General features: G+C 45.6%; 2 protein-coding genes across 2 annotated transcripts in view; one reads left to right on the forward strand and one right to left on the reverse strand.

The window, feature by feature from the left end:
- Positions 1–493: 493 nt before the first annotated feature.
- On the forward strand, positions 494–778 carry T265_01576 (hypothetical protein; the record flags this gene model as incomplete). The annotated part of the gene is made up of 1 exon (XM_009165635.1): positions 494–778. One exon carries the CDS (start codon positions 494–496, stop codon positions 776–778), a length of 285 nt encoding a protein of 94 aa, XP_009163899.1.
- A 4,485-nt stretch (positions 779–5,263) lies between these two features.
- Positions 5,264–17,044, reverse strand: part of T265_01577 (hypothetical protein) — a gene marked incomplete at both ends in the record, with an annotated part of 41,810 nt that continues 30,029 nt past the window's right edge. The window contains 5 exons of the mRNA XM_009165636.1: positions 5,264–5,801; positions 12,775–13,002; positions 13,776–14,186; positions 14,825–15,441; positions 16,857–17,002. Of these exons, the coding sequence (XP_009163900.1) occupies positions 5,523–5,801; positions 12,775–13,002; positions 13,776–14,186; positions 14,825–15,441; positions 16,857–17,002 (1,681 nt within the window). The remainder of the gene's footprint in view (positions 5,802–12,774; positions 13,003–13,775; positions 14,187–14,824; positions 15,442–16,856; positions 17,003–17,044) is intronic.

The raw sequence follows: 17,044 nt of genomic DNA on the forward strand, positions 1-17,044 counted from the left end.
AGAGAGTCTGACTCTCAATCCTTTGTGAACCGTGAAATGAAATCTTGCGAACCACCTGCGAAGAGAACGGCAGCCAATCCTCCATCCAGTCTCTTGGAGTCACTCAAAAAGGTGACACGTCCAAGATAGACAACTATCGTCAGGCAGTGGAAACGTGCCACTACACTCGTCAAACGGGCAACCAAAAAGTACGAGAAATCAAACCAATCAATGTGACTCTCCATCAGGTACAGAGCGCGTGGGTCGACATTCACTATAATTGAGAGATTGGAACATTGCTTCAAGTTCGAACAACCCGTTTGCTTCAATGATTTCCAGATCTCAAAGAATTGTGGATGGTCGCGTCGGCTGATGATGAACCAAGCAAGGAAGTGAACCCCATGATGATTTGATGCGTCTGCGCGTTAGGCTGTACGGTGAATGTGCCTCCGGTATTGAGGTACAACCGCGTCATTCTCGGTCAGTCAGTTCGTTCATTTGCCCAGATAAATGAATGCTGTACCGCATTTTGGATAACTCGTACCTTATCGAAGATAGTATCGAGCGTAATGACACTCGGTGGATGAGTAAAACGAGCGAACTTGTTTGTTTACGGTCGCATTTAGACTATCTTCTGTCGGATAAATTGCTAAACACCCAGCGACAAGCGAAGTCAGAGTCAGAATCAACAATCCATGCGGCCTCTCTGCAACTCGATGCTAAGCTCTCGCAGGGTCTTCAAATGAGTCTTCTGACTGACAAACCGAAACGATACGTACCCGTAATTCTGAGTCTGTGATAAGGAGACACTGTACTGAGGCTGGCATATTAGGCTCATCCTTCAGATAGTGATACGACAATGTGAAAAACAACAAAGTAAGCCAACAGACCCACTGCATCATATTTACTGCTGAAATATATCAACTACAACGGTTCGGCGGTATCCTGTTCAAGCCTCGATCCAAACCAAGACGAGCCATCAATGATAACTTACAGGCTAGCGAAGACTCTGAACAGTTTAAACTCCGGTCTAATACGGCCAAAAGTGTCACGTAATGCCTAAGCCGTCACCCGTTTGAATTCGACATGAATGGTCAATAATTATGCTAGCCCAACTGGCAATCGTCAGGCGCGGGTAGATACGATGCGAAATATCTTGAAAGCCAGATTATCCCCGAACAGCAGCCAAGCGTCATTGTTGTCAACCCCCCCCCCACTTGACCGCCCACTGACAGTGCTGGACTTATGCACCAACTTACCAGCTCGCACCTGCAATGCGCAGCTACCTCCCCCCTCCCACAAATCATCGGTGAACGAAACTGCGGCAGCTGCAACCACTGTACGACGAGTACGCGGTTATTACAGCTGACAATGATGATGATGATGTCAATGGTTTACTGGATGAAACAGTCAGTGAGAGACTTTTTCATGGGTTGAAGTTTTCTGAACTGTGGACAATCAAAAACTGAGCTTTAATCATCAACTTTACTCTGCAGAAACCGAAAAGAGGAAGCATAAGACGGACTATTCTACCAATCTCAAGCATTGTACACGAAGCACGGTTATTAGCCACCCGCCGTTTCCTGTCAGAAAGCCGTAGCACGAAATAATGAGGCAAGACGAACTGCGGTCATGCAATGAAAATAGGGCAGCAAAGCGTCAGTATTGAACTGTGCTATCTACGATGCTGAATAAAGAAGCAACGATTATGGTTCGATGGTGAATACGATATTTGGGTTCCTTACGATCCTATGAATTAACCGATAGTACACCAATACTCAGAAATTGATAGCCCGAACGCTCGGAGACGGAAAGTCCGTGCGCGCAAGAAGTGAGTATTAGCGAATAGGGATAGGCTAACCACACACAATAAAAAACAACCTACCGATGGGTCATTTCGGTTTGATTCCATTGTGGCCTTGAAATGCTTCAGTGCTTTCTTTAAGTTGAAAATGTCTGGAGAACAAAGTCAACAGTAAGGAATGATGTGACTCACCAGCGCGAGCCCTTCGTTCCATGTCTTTGATTATCTTCAAACGCAACTCAAAAGCATCTTTGCCCCCATGTTTCTTGTATGCACTGCAAGAAATTTCATCCGAGAAAATGCGTATACTTACAGCTGCTCAACGTCAGAACGCAGAAAGACTTGTGTTTGGGTTTCACCTGAGTAGGGACTGCGGCTGTAATAACGAGGCAACGCCTCTAAGTCCCTGGGGACGGATAGTCAGTCGGTATGACCCAAAACATACTGTGTGGTTAAAATGTACTCCCGTATTGCACGCAGAGGGGTAATGAACTTGACAGATTTCACGGAATCGTCATAGGTAAAGCTTGACTTGATTTTTGCGACCACTGAAAGGACAGTCTAGAAAGTAAAGAAATGTGGAGACCTTTGGGATCAACTCGCGTTGCGACCGTGGCGGGGGACGGTGCTGAAGGTTGTTTTGCATCGCTCGAAAAAAGAACGGATAAAATAGCTAAACAAGAACCGAAATCGTGCGTTCGGGGTGAGAAAAGCTTACTTTTTGGTGCTATCCGATGGTATCTATTGAAGGACCTGTGAACCACACGCATCCGAAGCAAACTTAGCATCCGTAGACGCCAGAAATCAATCACGCTTGGCGATGAGAACAACCGGATGGTCAAGGAACACTGACGTCAAAGGTCAGGCCACTGCCGAGTGGGTAGACCCACCTAGAATGATTTCGAGAACAAGGTGCGGTAGCTGAAATAGATAAAATAAAATGACGGATCCCTTCAGTAACCGGGATAGTGCCATAAAAAGTGAACCATGGTACAATTTAGGAACACTCAACAACTTCATCATGTGTTGGCCACGCTTGTACGATCATGTCTTGATTTTTCACTGCAAACATAAAGATCATAGACCGTTCCGTAGAAGTAACAAAAGAAACAAGATGCATTAAGATATCAACGCCACATTGTATGGGAAAATGCACAGATTGAATATATGTAGACAGTAAGGGTGTCAAAACTCACAAAGACTAGTGACACTGTAGAAGAGCGGACAAATGAACAACTCGATTCTGCTAGATAATCAGAACTTGATAGAAATGGCCAAAGTTGAATGGAACAGGAGTTAGGAATGTTAAAATTTCGCCCTGAGGAAAATTTTCCGCAAAATTTGTCACGAGAAAGTGGCGGACATCATGTCACAACCACAAGATTCTCCGAGTAATTGGGGAGAATGAATACAGCAACAAAGTGAAAAGTCCACTTTGAATAGAATTGAGAAGGATGGGGAGGAAAAATAAGTTGGTCCAAAAATCACAGCAGCTTTCCAGAACAGGACATGTATGAAACATAGGGGGAGGCTGTCGAGAAAGCGCTTCGTCTCATACTTCCAACTGCGTTTCTTAGTAGAATCGCTACAATTAAGATGGACAGCACGTGGGTTCCCGCATGCGAGTTCGAAGTTCTGACACGCGGAACACGGATGAAGTGTCGAGATGGTTCAGACTTAGTTTCTCACGAGCGACTAAATCAAAATCTGTTAAGGTGGCCGAAAAGCGGAGTGAATACACGTTGGTTTTCACAGAAGCGGTAGGTGGATAAACAGCAAACATCATAGAAGCGACGTACTCTTGCAGCAGTCAGTTCTTTGAGTGAGAGTAAGAAATGTACGTACCGAAAGACAGATCAACTTTCGCTGATAGCATTACTAAGGTCAAAAAGAGATCGATCGAACACACGCTCCGGCTGCACATTTAATCGTAACTCCTGCGCAATCACCGTGGACTACGAGAAGGATGTTTGTGACTCGCGAGGCCAACCAAGTGTTTGGGACATAAGCCAGAGGTTAGTGTTGTGAGCCTACCAGGTCCCTATCCGCAATAATACTTCACCTATGTCTTCCTTGATATACGAAGTGCCTTGACCAGATCGTATCCAGTTACTTTTACACGAAGAGAAATCGTTCCAGAACTATCCTCAATCACCGGGAGGTTCTCCGCCAAATCCTTACTGATTGATGTTGACCGTCTTGAAACATTTCAAAACCAGTATCTATTCTCAACCGTGGACCTCCTTCTGACCAATTCACTGTTTCGTTTCAATCACTCATTTATCAGGATTTTCGAAGTCAAACGGTTCAAGTGTGGTGTTGGGATCAAACGCCTCCTGAGCGACTACTTACGTCATCACCATTGACAACAACCCCAGGTGCTCCACTGCCGTACAACGATGTCAATTTATTTGACTAATACCTTATAATGGAAAAAAGTGAACTAGGGCTAGCCTACAACGAGCACCCGAGGTGCCTACAACTATACTAAGTCAGGCGATCTGGATAGTGACTGACAACATGGACGCCACTGACATCAGTTAGTCGTCATATCGTTCAGTGTCTCCAATAATGCATGGAAAGAGATCATCTGGAAGGCGAACCAACTTTCTGTAATACCATTCCTCCCCGTGTTCCATGTCCACCTCTAGATTTCCGCAACCTGAATTAGGCACGGAAAACAACGGTCGTGTAGATAGCCGCTAACCCGCCTTGCTTATAACACATGGGCTAGCCACTTTAGCTTGCAATGCTGGATTCATCCTCTGAGTGGAGCGCCGCCTGCCCTGCCAAAGACGAGGTCCATGATCAACCCATCCGAATCAGTTTATCCCAGTAGATTCCCGTCATACTTCTGAGACATCGGTGGTCAAAGGCCTAAAGATGCCTCAGATCTTTAGCCCAAAGTGGCCAGGTCCCGCAGCCGTAAAACAGCCAGTCTGATACACACACAAATACACGCCACAAATGGTGCAAATCAGCGAACACAAATCTGTCCGTCGAGATTCGTGCATTCACTTCGTCAGGGTGAATGCAACCTTTGTGATATGCTTAGTGGTTTACAACCTCCAGTGTTACTCGTTGAATTCTTGGAGGTGTGTTCAAAGTACGGCCTTGCACTTTGTGGGCGCGAAGCAAATGTCGAAAGACTGGATGACCTTCGTCAGTTTTTCTAGTAGTGCTTGAGCGTTCTAGTCTTCAAAAATGATAACTTCATCATCATCGACAGCATGACATCAGTGTTCAACACCGATGTTTCACTGCCGTTCAAAAATAAGAACAATACTATCTGCATATTCCAGGTCGACAAGGCTCTCGCTCGAAACATAAGAACATGATGGAAAGCTCAGCTCAACGGCCGTACTCCATCTGTGAATATTTTCACTCATGTGTGTCAAGTTACAGAGGGATGTTTTAATGCCGACCTAGGTGGATCCTTTAACAGCTCATCCTCAATGACAGAAACCATTGTACATAGGTGTGAACTTATGGAAGACTGACTCAGACGAATAACTACCTACACGGAGAACGATTCTTGTTGAGGGTGGTACACCAAAACTCATGTGGTGAGTGTCATCCACTGAGATGCATCAAGAGAAGTGAGGATAGCCCTGGATATCGTTGCCTGGCCAGAAGAAAAACTTCTACCTTCAACAAAACTCACCTTCCACATGAGATGTGCTGATCGATATTCTGTCGTGAAATGCGGATATATAGAGGTCCAAGAAAAACAGGTGGATTAGTTACGACTGGTGCAAACAGGTGTGTTGGTGTAGCTCGGAGCTGTTATACTGCTGCATCTTGTGAAACTAGGGGTAGTTGGGGTAATCTCTAAGTGTGCGGTGGTATTGGAATTCTGTGGATCTTCTTTGTCAGTGACAGATGGTTCAACTGATGGAAAATTGGAATGCCAGGCAGCTAAACGCAAATTCCGAGTAACACTGGCCGGTTGGGAGGCACTGCTCAAGATGCGACCGATGGCTTCCACATCCTGTGCGGCAGGTGGCATTGTGAGAGGCTAGGAAAGGAATGAAAAGAAATTAAAAAATCAAGTAAAGGATACGACTGAAACAACAAGACAGTACCAGGGGTAACAGGGCTGTTTCCAAGTTCGAGGTATTGCTGAATTAGGGGAAATGGTCCAGGTTAAAGGCAGTATATGACAGATGCATGACAACTTTGTTTCCAGCCAAGTAAGATCATACATGAAGTCAACAAACAGATACAACCACTACATGGATTTACTGTCAATAGTGGAAGGAAATTATCGAGCAATGTACAGGTTCATATGGTGTTTTATAGTTGGAAAACCACCACACGATCTTTTCCTCGAGTTTTGGGAAATAAGCAACTTCCTACATCAACCATCTCCTCATTATCACATGCGTGCCTATTCCACTGGACCTTGATGCGCTCTTTGTTTTAAACTATGCGAAACAGTTAAAAGGTCTTGGCATTCACTAAATTTCAAATACTCTATCCAGCTCTGCTTAGGCGTACGGTTCCGTGGGAAAGCCACCAGTAAGTGCATCTTGATACCATTTCACGCACTGAAGAATTCGGATGGGTTCAAACACAAACTACGAATGCTTGTCGTGTCTTGAGTTGTTTTGGATAAGTGGAACTTGATTTCGACAAATACGCTTGATTTGTTTCACTTCATCCGGTAAGTAAAATTGGTGCAGAATCAAATATGGAACTGTCAATCACCAGTGGTACGGCGTGTTTTGTTCTGGTTCATTTGCTCACACTTGACCGTCACGAAAAGACTGAACTTTACCACAGGGAAGCCACTTGATCCAGGTCATAAGGAGACTGTTGCCGTCAACTGTGCTTCGCCTTATGGCGGTTCGCGAAACTGACTCGAGAGCAGCAAGCAGGATTCCGGCCAAAGCTTCACCCTCCGTCAGGTGCTAGAAAAAGGCCATACGTACAAACGACCCACACATTTAGTATTCCTGGATTTCCAGGGCGCATTTGACTCAGTTGAATAGTCAATTCCTTTTGATACACCAGCCCGTCAAGGAATACCCCGGAAGTTTGTGAACATAATAAGTTTACTGTATTCTCCGAATCCCAAACGTGACAGTATACGGAGAGCTTTCAAAAAGCTTCCGTACACAAAGCGGTGTCCGTCAGGGATAGCCATTCTCTCCATTCCAATTTAACTTCGTGATCGGTGAAATCATGAGAGGAACGCTGGAAATTCTCCAAAACCCTGGTGTTCAGGTAGCCTGTGAAGAAAACCTTGTCGACCTGGAATATGCAGAAGAGATCGTTCTCGTCCTTGAAGAGAAGGCGCAGGTGTTTTCAGATGAACTGACCAAAGTCATCCCCGCGTTTGATATGCACTGTGCACCCACAAAATGTTGGGTGATTCTCCTGGACATGCAGTCACTGAACACGCCACTTAAAATCCAGGGAGGGGTATTGGAAGTTGTGGGGCGTTTTACGTATCTTGGAAGTTGTATTAGTTCTGATTGTAGGATGACAGATGAGGTCAATGCACGAGACTCCAAGGCCCGGGTCAGGCTTGTTAATATGAGACACCTATGGCATCAAAGTGGTATATCCCTGAATCTCAAAGTACGTGTGTATCATGAGGTCAATGAGACTCCAAGGCCCGGGTCAGGCTTGTTAATATGAGACACCTATGGCATCAAAGTGGTATATCCCTGAATCTCAAAGTACGTACGTATCAGGCCACAGTACGGGCTGTTTTGATGTGTGGCTGTGAGACATGGTCTGTTTGATCAGCGGAACTGAAACGTCTTCAGGTCTTCGACGATCGTTGTCTTGGAACCGTAGCTCGCGTGGATTGGTGTTCGCGAATCAGTAGTGAGGTAATTAGAAAGCGAGTCTTCGGTTGTGCAGAGTGGACTTCCACCGAAGAACGTGACCAGCAACAGAAGCTAGAATTGTTAGGCAATGCGCATGTCGAACCATCATTTTCCGAATAGAGTGGTCTTTTCGTGCCCAATTAAACACGATGTAAGTAGAGAGGTGGCCAAACCTTCACTGGCAGAAGGGTATGAAAGAGATTACGAAAAGTCTGGGTGCTCACCTGCTCACCTTCCAGAATGTGGACCGCGTTATCCCCACCACACCTGGTTGGAGACGCTGCAAGATATGGCTGCCAACCGATGTCAATGGCGTTCTTGTCAGTTTCTCTCCAGATTGCCTGAATGAGTGCCTGAAGGTGTAGGTATCTTGGAATTATTGTGGTAGACTAGTCAATTCCCCGCCCGTTTTTATTTTTATTTTTCACAATAGGACATTCCAGACCTAAAGCTGTCACCTTGTTGTAGGGATCGAGCTTTTGTGCTGCTCGGTGGTGGGCAGCCTGGAACTCAATTCCTAAAGGTTCGCCTAATCCAGGGACGAAGAAAACCGAGTCCCTGTACTGCGAGAAGTTGTATTACCAGGTGGTCTGGAGGTAAAGTCATACTGTTCTCTGCAAAAGAAGTGAAAAGGTAGCAAGACATTTTCTCCCAGGCAACCGGCATATCGATATTTATGAAAGCAGCGATGCTGCCTTCTACCAACGAAGGATGGCTCAGAAAAGATCGGCCCTAAAACCTGCACACTCCAATCACCAAAGGGAGAGCCTTATTTAATACGATCGAAATACTTTTAAAGCGGAAGTGTCCGGTGCTGCTGAAAAGGTAATTTTCCTTTCACCATGTAACAAATCGGGATCGTTTGAAGGATTCCTGCGACATAATTTGAGACAGCATAGTTGACGTGCTACTTGGTTTCGCATGCATTATATTACACTATGATGTCCATTATCAAGCCCTATTTCCTTTACCGATTTTATTACTAGATGTATTTCATGTCTATAGAGCTCAAGCCTAAGGGGGTAGACGTGGTTCTCCGATGATGCCTTCGATTTGGATCGTCAGATCATTCATTTAGTTGTTTTTTGCCGTCTTGCTTCAGCTAGCTATCGAGATCAGGCACCCTGGTTCTGCAAGTAAGATGTGAATTAGCCTACACTCACCTATCATTACGATTCCTAGATAACCCCATGGGAATGAGCATGGCAAGATGTCTCAGACAGGTGAGACGTTTGAGTAAACACGTAACGGCAGAAACAATACTAATATCAATCCCGTTTAAAGCATGGTCGAACTCCTACAGAGTGGGGATCTGGGGGATGATATAACAGCCCGTGCTAACTCTCCCCTTCGCAGGTATATCGGAAGGGGTCGTTGTCCCAGCTGACCGTTAACCTTGGCACGTGGAACGTTGGAGCACCGCTGGGCCAGACTGATAACTAGGGTGACGGTCCTGAAATGTGCAATGGGACTAACGAGAGAGATGAGAATAGATGTCTCGGCCCTCAGTGAAATACAGCTGGCTGATCAAGGAAGTCTTCGTGAAGTTGGTTCTCATATTCCATTGGACTGAGAAACGACCATGGAAAAACGGAGTCATGTCGGTATTGCCTTTTCTGACTACACCAAGAAAATGAACGACAAAGGACCTTGTGGCATGTATCCACACCTTGCTTTACCGCCCCGAATGCGACAGAGTAGGGATGTTTGGGAGAAGAGGTCGTAGTGTCACTTTTCTGTCTTACTGGGCGGTAGGAAAGATGTTAGGTGGCTGTCGCATCGATCTGGTAATATCTAGCTGGAGAATGGAGGGTTCATTTGAGGGTCCACCTTGAGCTATGGGATACAAGAGCGGTGAAAAATGCATGACCTGTTTCGAGGGACACAGGCGCAGCTTACCATCGGACCCAGCAATATGACCTGTGAGGCAGCTGGTGTCAGGACTTTTTTGAAAGACACAAAAGTCTGATCCACTCGACCGTAGACAGTTCGCCTAACTCGAGGGCACAAGAACTCAGGTATATATATTCCTGAATCGTGACGTTACTATGCACAGTTGAGGTGTATGGATTCACATGATCTAGTTTTCTTAACCACGCTGTTTAATGCGCTAACGGTCACGGTCAACCGTTGAGCAAGTAGAGTGTGCGATTAGTAGAGCCGATCTTTTATGACCATTATCTGATTGAAGTCAAAATAACTGCTTTCATAAAGATTAAAATTGTAGTCGCCTGCGACGTTACCTCAGCTTCACTCCAGGGCACTCGTAATATGACTACCAGATGTTCGCTTTAGGTCCTTCTGAGAAATGAAATTCCAGCACATATAGTCCTGGATATCGGCCACAGTACGGGCTGTTTTGATGTGTGGCTGTGAGACATGGTCTGTTTGATCAGCGGAACTGAAACGTCTTCAGGTCTTCGACGATCGTTGTCTTGGAACCGTAGCTCGCGTGGATTGGTGTTCGCGAATCAGTAGTGAGGTAATTAGAAAGCGAGTCTTCGGTTGTGCAGAGTGGACTTCCACCGAAGAACGTGACCAGCAACAGAAGCTAGAATTGTTAGGCAATGCGCATGTCGAACCATCATTTTCCGAATAGAGTGGTCTTTTCGTGCCCAATTAAACACGATGTAAGTAGAGAGGTGGCCAAACCTTCACTGGCAGAAGGGTATGAAAGAGATTACGAAAAGTCTGGGTGCTCACCTGCTCACCTTCCAGAATGTGGACCGCGTTATCCCCACCACACCTGGTTGGAGACGCTGCAAGATATGGCTGCCAACCGATGTCAATGGCGTTCTTGTCAGTTTCTCTCCAGATTGCCTGAATGAGTGCCTGAAGGTGTAGGTATCTTGGAATTATTGTGGTAGACTAGTCAATTCCCCGCCCGTTTTTATTTTTATTTTTGAGTGCCTGGTAGGTATCTTGGAATTATTGTGGTAGACTAGTCAATTCCCCGCCCGTTTTTATTTTTATTTTTCACAATAGGACATTCCAGACCTAAAGCTGTCACCTTGTTGTAGGGATCGAGCTTTTGTGCTGCTCGGTGGTGGGCAGCCTGGAACTCAATTCCTAAAGGTTCGCCTAATCCAGGGACGAAGAAAACCGAGTCCCTGTACTGCGAGAAGTTGTATTACCAGGTGGTCTGGAGGTAAAGTCATACTGTTCTCTGCAAAAGAAGTGAAAAGGTAGCAAGACATTTTCTCCCAGGCAACCGGCATATCGATATTTATGAAAGCAGCGATGCTGCCTTCTACCAACGAAGGATGGCTCAGAAAAGATCGGCCCTAAAACCTGCACACTCCAATCACCAAAGGGAGAGCCTTATTTAATACGATCGAAATACTTTTAAAGCGGAAGTGTCCGGTGCTGCTGAAAAGGTAATTTTCCTTTCACCATGTAACAAATCGGGATCGTTTGAAGGATTCCTGCGACATAATTTGAGACAGCATAGTTGACGTGCTACTTGGTTTCGCATGCATTATATTACACTATGATGTCCATTATCAAGCCCTATTTCCTTTACCGATTTTATTACTAGATGTATTTCATGTCTATAGAGCTCAAGCCTAAGGGGGTAGACGTGGTTCTCCGATGATGCCTTCGATTTGGATCGTCAGATCATTCATTTAGTTGTTTTTTGCCGTCTTGCTTCAGCTAGCTATCGAGATCAGGCACCCTGGTTCTGCAAGTAAGATGTGAATTAGCCTACACTCACCTATCATTACGATTCCTAGATAACCCCATGGGAATGAGCATGGCAAGATGTCTCAGACAGGTGAGACGTTTGAGTAAACACGTAACGGCAGAAACAATACTAATATCAATCCCGTTTAAAGCATGGTCGAACTCCTACAGAGTGGGGATCTGGGGGATGATATAACAGCCCGTGCTAACTCTCCCCTTCGCAGGTATATCGGAAGGGGTCGTTGTCCCAGCTGACCGTTAACCTTGGCACGTGGAACGTTGGAGCACCGCTGGGCCAGACTGATAACTAGGGTGACGGTCCTGAAATGTGCAATGGGACTAACGAGAGAGATGAGAATAGATGTCTCGGCCCTCAGTGAAATACAGCTGGCTGATCAAGGAAGTCTTCGTGAAGTTGGTTCTCATATTCCATTGGACTGAGAAACGACCATGGAAAAACGGAGTCATGTCGGTATTGCCTTTTCTGACTACACCAAGAAAATGAACGACAAAGGACCTTGTGGCATGTATCCACACCTTGCTTTACCGCCCCGAATGCGACAGAGTAGGGATGTTTGGGAGAAGAGGTCGTAGTGTCACTTTTCTGTCTTACTGGGCGGTAGGAAAGATGTTAGGTGGCTGTCGCATCGATCTGGTAATATCTAGCTGGAGAATGGAGGGTTCATTTGAGGGTCCACCTTGAGCTATGGGATACAAGAGCGGTGAAAAATGCATGACCTGTTTCGAGGGACACAGGCGCAGCTTACCATCGGACCCAGCAATATGACCTGTGAGGCAGCTGGTGTCAGGACTTTTTTGAAAGACACAAAAGTCTGATCCACTCGACCGTAGACAGTTCGCCTAACTCGAGGGCACAAGAACTCAGGTATATATATTCCTGAATCGTGACGTTACTATGCACAGTTGAGGTGTATGGATTCACATGATCTAGTTTTCTTAACCACGCTGTTTAATGCGCTAACGGTCACGGTCAACCGTTGAGCAAGTAGAGTGTGCGATTAGTAGAGCCGATCTTTTATGACCATTATCTGATTGAAGTCAAAATAACTGCTTTCATAAAGATTAAAATTGTAGTCGCCTGCGACGTTACCTCAGCTTCACTCCAGGGCACTCGTAATATGACTACCAGATGTTCGCTTTAGGTCCTTCTGAGAAATGAAATTCCAGCACATATAGTCCTGGATATCATTGTAGAATTCATGCCGGAGATTAAGATGGTAGGTTTTGGTACGAATTATCAATGGATGGGACACAAGACACCGGCCTTATGACTTCACTGAGTGCAAGTGTAAAGATATTGGCAGTCGTATCGCGCACAACGTGTACAAGTCTTAGTAGTGAAATTTACTTGGAGTGAATTTCCTGATGAAGGTATGAAGTGTGTAGATTGTGAGCAATGCAGCGTCCGAAAGATTCGCAGAGGGCGCGCAACAGAAAAGGACTTACCGATTGTAGTGGCGTGTCTTTTTCCGCAAGTGTGTGAAGACACGGTTGGATATTTGAATCACTAATATAAACAGAAGTTACAGCGGACTGAAACTGATTGGAACCACTAGCGCAATGTGGTACAGTCATACTAGTGGTGGGTGTTGTCGAAGATTTCACCACAGAACAAGTTGGGACAGCCGATGACGAGGTAGATCCAGTTGACCGATGACTAGGAAACAAGTTGAACTGTGAAAAAGAAGTACACAGTGACAGAATGACTACTGTGGAGTTCCAAAAGAAAGGCAAGTACAAGAAGCTCCACGCCTTCCCCGAAAGCAATGACTTCATGGTTAGGCTTCTCTAAGCTCACTCACAGTTGCTCAGAAGCTTAAAAACACCGAATCTTATCGATCTATCTTATCAGCACAGACAGAAAGTGCCCGTGCGGCATGTTGACAACTCTCTCACTATCGTCATTATCCTCAGTCGTAAACTTGAAAGCCACACATGATTAAAAAGGTTGAAACACTGTTGAGTGGACACTTTGTTGTTTTTAAAAGCAGCTGATTCATGGATTGCTTGGGTTGAAAAGATTATATAACTACTGAGCTGCTTGCCTTTCATAAGCTACGATAGCACTGCAGAACACATGTTGATGCTAGTGAGGACGAGGCCAGATGGGGAGTAATGTTGCAGAAGATAAACGACAAAAAGGAGGATGCAGGTAAATGGAACCCAGAGCATATATATATGCACCTGTGTGTACCTCCTCCATCGTTCAGCTGTAACACCCTTCTGGTGCCTAGCTGCCATGCCACCCGAAGGAAGCACGAGGGCTGGGATACTGCCAGGTTGCCCAAGCCTAGACAGGGAAGTCTAGGGGTAGAGGCCGTGTTCGAACCACGGACCTACTGATCAGTAAATTCGCGCTCTAACCACTTGATCAACCTCGCCTCCTCCTCCACTGGCATACTTGTAGCGAACTGCATGAACTCGGTCTCAATAGGAAAGTCACTAACCTTTATCCCATGTTTGTACCATCTGGAATCTTTGGGCATCACGGAACTAGTGCTTGCAGCAGTAAATGAACAGGACTTGGAAGTTTGTCCGCCTGTGGGCAAATAGAAAACTGGATGGGGTTGATTAACGGAGAAGTCCTTTGGATCCACAAAAATGGGCTTTATTGGTTCAACGCACGGAGGTGCATGGATAGCAGAAAGAGAGCCAGGATTGGAGGCCCGTTTGGAGGAAGCCAGACCACGAGAGAGAGGACGGGGTTTTAAGCGCCGAAAAACCGCACCCGTTTTCGACGAGGCTGTTTCACGGGAAGGCGCGGCGGATTCCATTAGCTCAATCCGAGTATCCCAAGGAATGAATGCGTCAATGGGGGGATATGGGGCCGTATCAGGCGTGGATGCAAGTGAAGTGGTCTGCAAAGCAAATACATGATTCATAAGGCATCCCTGTGTGCTGCATATTCAGTCGAAGAATATATCAAAGGAGAGGTTCAGCTAAGTCTCTCGTTAACTAGTGTGATTCACAAATAAGTGTAGTTTGACCCGTGACTGTATTCCTTGATATGACAGAAGGGTACGCAAATCAGGGGAGGTGAGAAAAGTTTGCGGCGAGTTTTCTTCTGAAGCAGGCTGAGGACGAAATGTGGAGGGCTTTTCAGAGTAATAAAAGTTAAAAATCACTACGTACTTAAATTACGGGGGTTGAAAGGAACCGGCAGTGAAAATATCATGGACACCTGCGGCACGCCAATGCTGTCCATAACCAAGACGGCAGACTTGAACGGCATCGGCTAGAAATATGGTAGCTGGAAAAGATAAACGAGATGTCTTGGCAACATCCCAACACCAACAGTATCAACTGCTACACCTTTTGAATTGTTATCATATGAAATTAAGTTTATGCAACATGTAATTTGGGATCTAATGAGCATTCACATCTGTCAGATTTGGGGTGTGATATACGATCAACTAAGAGTTAAAACCTGACGTAAAGCACCAAAGAAGACGTGACCAACAGAAAACTGCAAAATAGCACTGAACGGTAAGCTCACCGGGGTGGAAATACAATCCACATTATTGCTCACAGAAATCCTATGAATTCGATAGTGAGGACAATCTGTGTGATGCCAGAAGTGGTGATGGTGGGAGCCGCACAAACGTCGCGAAGAAGACGGCAATCGACTGTGCAAGTGACTGGCTTCATCCACTGACATTACCCGCTCGGAGAAGCCACTTCCGGTTAGAAGGCCGGAGGCTGGAGAACTTATCGAGGTCGCCGAAGAGACAACGACCACACTATATGGTCGTTGCTGCATCGGTGAATGGCAGCCAAGAAAAGAACCGGAACCGGGAGTGGTGGGTATACCACTGCTACTACTCCCGCTACTGAATGTAGCATTCCGTGCCACTTCACAGGATCGCTGTGAACGGGGATTAATACGACTTGCAAACAGTTGGTTCTGTGTACCGCGTATAAGACCAGAGGAGGAAGGAATACTGTCATACGTGTTCTTAAATTCAGAGGACTCGGGACAACTATCCTCGTCAACTGTGATCGTGCAACCTTCTGGTGTGCTGAACGATCTATGCCTTTCTCGCCGCCGACGTCCAAGCATGGCCGCCATCCAGTTACTTGTATTGGACACCGTGGTCTCCTTGGGAACTGGAACTGAGAACACAGAAGAGGTAGGACTGAATAATGAGCCTTATTCCCGTGGGATAATATATCTGCATCGTTCGCGTGTGAAAGTTGATAAATTGCGACTGGATGTTGGTTCAGTAATTGGGGTTCATGAAACGATTCTTTATCGCAATAGAGAAGGTCAACTACATAGAGCAGACAACTTTTACCACATGATTTCCCACGAGAAGTGAATTTGGTCACAGGTATTCAGTTTTTTCCATGAAGAAAACTGAACTCAACTTAATCACCTCGTTTTGATGAGTAAAGCAGGTAGCGGGAGAACACAGGTAGTTCTGTCGCAAAGCGACAAACGACGAGTACAGTAAAAATCCGTCCGTTATAGTACACTAGATTACAATACACTCTGTTATTCCGCATTACACCCCATAATGAGTACCTAGATTTTTGACAAGCTCTTGCATCAGCGATGTTGCTATGTTAATGAAGGCAACCTAAGCGAACTCTTTAGCGTATCAACATGAGGAGTAATGTAAAACCTTGCTATTTGATAAGAAAGCTTCATTACCATACGAAACCATAAAGGCTAGAACAGACTATGGTGGAAGACGAAAACCTTAGAAATCGAAAAAAAAACACTTCATATGCTTAGGACGGTCTTCGTCTTCCTCTTCACCAGTACCCACTGCAAGGCTAGGTTGAGTTACATCCACATGAATTTGCATCAGTCCGAAAGGACAAAGTTATATATTTTTGAACAGATGAACAAGCCGAAGTGCATTTGAATAGTGCGGCTTACATAACACTCCAAACTATAAGATAGACTGTTAGATATTACGGACACCTAAAAGCAACCTTGGACCTGGTTATTGTTAACCGAAAAGTGAAGAACCCGGCTGGGAATAACAAGAACCAACCATGCCATCAGGATTTCACTTTCGATCGTTCAGCTGTAACACCCTTCCAGTGCCTAGCTGCCATGCCACACTAAGGAAGCATGAGGGCTGGGATACTGCCAGGTCGCCCAAGCCCAGACAGAAGAAATCGAGAGGCAGAGGTCGGGTTCGAACCACGGACCTTTCCGGTCAGTAAATTCGCACTCTAACCACACCACTTGAGTCGCCCCCAAAAAGTCGTTCACTTTCGATCCTGGCGAGGAAGTCGGCCGGTAGTAAATTTTGAAAATGAATGACCCCACAACACGTTGAGTCGATATCATTGGACAGCAGCATGAACTGGAGATCAAGTGTGTCAAATCTATCAGTTGCTCCCGCCAAACACAATACGCCCTTCGCGACCCGATTACATGGTTTAGGCACTTTGATTATTTAACCTTAACTGTATCTCAAACAGCTGTCGAGAAGTTATTTGTTTTTCAATCCCATCTTCTCTATCAGTTCCAAGGTACATAATGACAGTTGCATATGAACGACCGTACTCACTGTGGTTGGCACATAGAGAAATGACGGGATTTGCCACAGGGAGATCGGAAGCCCTAGCTTCAATGGAACACCGGTGCCGTTCAAGTTGACCTGGGCTCAGTGCATCCACCGGTTCAGCATAATTGCATTCTCCCGTGTCACCACATGTTGCACGGTATGGAAACCGAGCAGATTCGTCATCAGTTGAC

The sequence above is a fragment of the Opisthorchis viverrini genome (genome assembly GCF_000715545.1).
Source record: "Opisthorchis viverrini unplaced genomic scaffold opera_v5_17, whole genome shotgun sequence".
NCBI classification, from domain to species: Eukaryota; Metazoa; Platyhelminthes; class Trematoda; order Opisthorchiida; family Opisthorchiidae; genus Opisthorchis; species Opisthorchis viverrini.